We start from the raw sequence: 5,682 nt of genomic DNA, 5'->3' as shown, positions 1-5,682 counted from the left end.
TATATATATATATATATATATATATATATATATATATATATATATATATAACTCACTGTAAATAGAAAAAACATTAACAATTATTGAAATTAAATAATAAAATATTTACAAATAAATACAAATACAGAAGCCCTTATATGGACATATTTTGGGCATGTTTTATGCAAATTACTAGATGTGTATTTATGTATTAGTGAAAATTTTGGAGTGAGAACTTTTTCTGCACACATACATATGGAATTTGTTAGTGAATGAGGCCTACTGTTTATGTAGTGTCAACATTTTGCTATATACACTCTCATTGAAACGTTTGGGGTCAATACGATTTTCTTTCTTTTCTTTTTTTCTCTTTTTTTATTAATACTTTTAATGCAAGGATGTTTTAATGTTTTGCTGTATTTGTAATCAAATAAACGCAGCCATGGTAAACATGAGAGACGTTTTTCCAAAAACATTAAAAAATCTTACCGACCCCAAACTTTTGAACAGTAATATACCTAAAGCCACGCTCAAAATCAATTATTTTTGCTGTCGTGCAGGTCCAGGTCGATCACTCCCTCCAGAGTGTGGTGGATATCCTCTGGGAGCTTCTCAACAGCCGAATTCCTCCATGCTGTCCCATAGCGGCCCTTTACCCTCAAATCGAATGGGTCTTTCCTCCAGCTCAGTCTCCCAGATGGGCCCGTCGGTTGGAGGATACATGTGCAGCAAAGGTTCCAAACAACCCCTCTGCCACCCGTCGCAAGACTTTGGAATGGCGATGCAGCCTGGCCAGAGCATGATGGGAATGGGTGGCCCTCCACGTCAACCGCTACACCCGGCTCACGCTGTGACGCGACCAGGAATGCCATGTCCAAACCTACCAGGCGGTCCTGTGCCGACCCACCACCTGCGGCAGGTGCTGCACCAAGGTGGAGCTCTTCAGTCACATATGATGTTCCCATCTCAGCAGCAGCAGCCCACCTCACAGTCCCAGCTCTGGCAGCACCAACAAGGGGTGCAACCACATATGGACCCTGTGAACCACCAACATCCCTTCCCCACCGGAGGAGCCCTACCTGGATGCCGAGGTCCTCAGTTTCCACAGCGATCCGGCATGGCAGGTATGCCAGCCAACTTCCCTGGTTCCCTTCCTCCTGCAAATCAAGTAGCTCCTGGTTTGGTTAGCAGACAGGACCAGAAGATGCCCACCACCCAGCCACTATCCTCCATGTCCCAACAGAACTTCAGAATGCGAGGTCCTCTTTCCGCTCTAGCTGTTATGAAACCAGGAGGACCGTCCATGATGCACCCTGCCCATGGGATGGCGCCTCCTAGTTACCAGACTGCTTCCGCAGGGAAACACTGTTCACCGCAGTGCTACAACCCCGGAGATAAACTGCCTTCCTATGACTACACACCACAGCATCAGAGCAATGGGGCGATGGCAGCGAGGCTACAAGGACCTGGAGGGGGAGGTGGTCGCGGTGCGGAAGTGGACTTCATAGACACTCTGGTGGGCAACAACGAAGACTGGCTGAACAATCTCACCATGATTGATGAATACCTTGAGCAAAACTCATAGGGACTGATCAAGAGCGTCCTAGGTTTGAAAATCACTACACACAGTGCCAGAATGGGGCCGTGGGGTCATCGCTCTGTAAAGGCGCGTTCACACCAAGAGCGCTAACTATAACAAGAACTATATTAGTGTCCACACCAACGAACGATAATATTCTGTTCCTTATAAGCTTGCAGCTACATTGTCTGCTGTTGTAAGACCCTGACTTTTCTGAACTTTTCTGGAAAGTTCGCTTTGGCAAGCTGTTTCGAACTCCAAACAAACTTTGTTTTGGCCTAATTTTGTTCTAAATAACGAAGTATATTAGGTCCTTTAAAAATGTGAGCTCTTTAAACTTGTGTGGTATCTGATTGACTTAAAAAAAACTTTTTAGTTTATCATTATAGTTATCATCTTTGGTGTGAACGAACCTTAAAGTCTTAAAGCGTTTTTTTTCTCATGGCTAGCATTAGTGAGAATGTATCAGTGGAAATGAGGCACTGCTAAACCACCTGAAATGGCTTTGGCCGTCATTAAACTGGCTTATATTATAAGATGCCCTTTCCTTTTCTCTATGGTTGCTCTTCCAGTGCTCTCTGCGCTGTTTTAGGATAATATTGTAATTATTGTCAAATGTTTTATGGAGTGAAACACTGATTGATGAAAACATGGGCTTTGCTCAGCAGTGTAAAGAAAGTTCTCATTCAGTTAAAGGGGTAGTCCACCCAAAAAGGACAATTCTGTCATCGTTTACTTACCCCCATGTCGTTCTAAACCTGTATGACAGAAGACATTTTGAAGAACAATTTTTGTCTGTACAATGAGAGTTAATGGGGTTTAAAACAACACTGACTTTCATTCTATGCACAAAAACACTTTTTCTTACCTGCTTTACATGGAGTGAGTAGATGATGACAGAATTGTCATTTTTGGGTGAACTGTCCCGTTAATGCAATGTGGTAACAGTATTGTTGGCAGTACTCATGCCAGACCAGGCTCATATGTGCAGCTTTTCATTCTTACTATTTGAAAAGCGTATGAAATCATTTCTGTGATGAACTATTTGAGGGTATTTCAAAAGGGGCTTGTCCTGTACATAAAGGATTTTGTAAAATATGGTTTCTTAAACTGTAACATACAAAAGAGAAGTACACATATTTATGCTTCTTTTCTGCTGATGAATTCTTCAGAATTTATGTGTAAATAATTATTAAAAGAATAAATAAAACAAAAATGCAATGATGTAAAGAAATGAGTGTCACATTGAAATTGCAAATTAAATATTTTACACTAAGCAACTCTATTGTAATTTGTATTATGCAAGACAGTATGGTTAGTTTTGGAGTAATACTGTGTATTACAAAGGTGAAAAATGTGTTATGTTTTTGACATAACTGGACTTCTGGTACTCCAGTCTGGCTTAAGAAGTTTTTTTTTGTGTTTTTAAATTGTGAGTACAATGTTTCACGGCCTTGTCACAGCATTTCATTCTAACATTAATTGCACAGTCTAAAGGTTCTCTGACTTGTGTCATATTGCCATAGCATAATACATTTTACACTAGACACCAGTGTCTTTGTAATAATTTGTTCCATCTAAGGAAATGAGGATCTTAAGGATCTAGATGCTTTTTGGACCAAGGACACTTTTCAGCAATTCTAGGAATGTCTTTTGTAAGTGCACACCAGCTACACTGAAATGGCAGCCTCAATGTAGCAGAGGGACAAAATATATGATCACACCACCAATTATGTAATATAAGAGCAACACCTGTCACAGTAAGCGCATAAAACCCACAGTCCTTTGTGCCAGAGTCTTGGGTCTCCCAATAGTTCATGACCATGTAGTTGATGCCATGAACTTTAAGACATTCTGATTTGTGATTAATTGTGATTTATTATATTTTGTCTTCATATTTTTAGATTGGAAAATAAACTGTATAAAAACAAAAATGTCTCCTGTTCTTCTTTAATATATCTTACTTCCGTTTCCATTGGTGGTAAGAGTGAAATGTATAACTACACTCTTAAAAATAAAGGTGCTTCACGATGCCATAGAAGAACCTTTTTGTCTAAATGGTTCCATAAAGAGCCTTTAACATCTGAAGAACCTTTCTGTTTCACAAAAGGTTCTTTGTGGCGAAAGAAGGTTCTTCAGATTACAAAAAGGTAAGAAAGAGATGGTTCTTTAAAGAAAACAAAAATGGTTCTTCTATGGCATCGCTTGAAGAACCTTTTGAAGCACCTTTATTTTTAAGAGTGTACAGATAAATATTAGCACCATCCCTCATTTAGTGTTGAGATGCCTGATAACTACTGTGCTAAAATGATCTTTTAGATTCAGAAGAACACCAGGGTCAGTATATCTTTGTGACTGCTTATCAGGACGAGGCAGGGATAAAGTAAACATATTTGTGACATTGATTTAAGAGAGAAAATACCTTCTTTCACTACTGCTCACTTTAATTTTTTTTCTAGTCTGTTTTGAACAATTTTTTTTTTTACAAAATTGTCTTTATTGGGGCTTGGAAGTTATGAAATCAGTTTTATTGTTCTTGATTGACGTTTTTTCTTTTCTTTTTTTTTCTTTTATATTGATTATTACGATAAAGGGTTTAAATGACATATTTCGTTTAAACTTAAAGGAAAGATGAGCTGACACAGAAGTATTTCACTTTCCAATCATGATTTTATGATTCCTGCTCTGGCTGTGTTTTCCAAAACACAATTGAACATCTGTTGGATTCATTTCCTTCATAGTGTAGCTTTTTAGTGTGGTAAATGAAATCATTAATTTCTTATCTAGAGGTAATATGAGAATGGCCATACAGAAAATAAAAATAATGATCTAATAAAGGTGCTCCAAAATTTTGTGAGGCAATGTTTTCTTACAAATAGCCCTTTAGCCTTTGTCACACTTGTCTTAGGTGTCTGTAAGTCTTTAGCAATTGGAATAGGTTAATGTATTTTTTTAAGCGTTTTAAGCTCACATTTTTCAAGCTTTTTTTTCAATTATGCATACTAGATTTCTTTACCATGCAGTGGAAAGACAGTGGGGTCATATAGGACTATAACCACACCTTAATGTTGCCTATCTAAAATAATATTCATTTCTGGCACAAGTTAACGATTCTGCATGTGCTATACAGGCTCTGTTCTTTTGCACTAGGCTTCCTTAGATAGATCAATATAAATAGGCATTTTTGCATAGTTCCTCTTAATGCTGTTTTATGGTTTTGCCGGTTTCATTTTTAGATCAGCAGTTTTGCTTCCACAAAAAAAAGTGGCCTTTGTTTTTGCATCAGCAGTTGATGGTTTTAGAAACTCATATCTGTTACTGCAGGTTCATGTATCACACAGTTACGGATCAGAGCCACACAACAGAAGTCTGGGCAAATTAAAACTTGATAATCCAGACTTTGAAAGCCACAAGTAATTTAAAATAATACAAAAACCTTGTGTGTGTCTGTGTCTTCCTTCCCAGAGCCATAATTTGCACAAGATGCTGTGTTGCCAAGCTCTAATGAAGTACAGTTAACTGCCATCTGTAAGAAGTGAAGGGATGTGAGTGGCCAAGTATGGTGACCCATACTCAGAATTAGTGCTCTGCATTTACCCATCCAAAGTGCACACACACATGCACACACGCACACGCACACGCACACAGCAGTGGGCAGCCATTTATGCTGCGGCGCCTGGGGAGCTCGGTGCCTTGCTCAAGGGCACCTCAGTCGTGGTATTGAAGGTGGGAGAGAGCACTGTACATTCACTCCCCCCACCTACAATCCCTGCCGGTACAAGACTCAAACCCACAACCTTTGGGTTATGAGTCCGACTCTCTAACCATTAGGCCACGACTTCCCCTAAAGTCTGGAATGATTGGTATGACTATGACACTGCAGGGATCAGATTGCACAGCCATCAGCTGCTTCACTGTGCAAGACTCTTGAGTTTGCACTTTTATGAAAGATGCTACCAGTTTAGTGGCAATTTGTAAAAAACAAAAACAAAATACAGCTTATTATGCAAGAAAAGTAGTGCATTCATGATGTGTCAAATATTAACGACTGGTAAAAGTAAAAAAAAAAAAAAAAAAAAAAAGAGGGGGGAGAAAAAAGGGTTTTCTCTACTTTGAAATTTGGG

At 39.0% G+C, this 5,682-nt stretch overlaps 1 protein-coding gene across 1 annotated transcript in view; it reads left to right on the top strand.

The window, feature by feature from the left end:
- Positions 1–2,714, top strand: part of LOC107593888 (mastermind-like protein 2) — a 72,594-nt gene extending 69,880 nt beyond the window's left edge. The window contains exon 5 of the mRNA XM_016283769.1: positions 540–2,714. Within this exon, the coding sequence (XP_016139255.1) occupies positions 540–1,564 (1,025 nt within the window). The 3' untranslated portion in view covers positions 1,565–2,714. The remainder of the gene's footprint in view (positions 1–539) is intronic.
- Positions 2,715–5,682: the final 2,968 nt, after the last annotated feature.

The sequence above is a fragment of the Sinocyclocheilus grahami genome, unplaced genomic scaffold (genome assembly GCF_001515645.1).
Source record: "Sinocyclocheilus grahami isolate Dianchi unplaced genomic scaffold, SAMN03320097.WGS_v1.1 scaffold10.1, whole genome shotgun sequence".
Classification (NCBI taxonomy): Eukaryota; Metazoa; Chordata; class Actinopteri; order Cypriniformes; family Cyprinidae; genus Sinocyclocheilus; species Sinocyclocheilus grahami.
The sequence above is the reverse complement of the archived record's forward strand: the minus strand, read 5'-3'. Positions and strand labels throughout refer to the sequence as shown.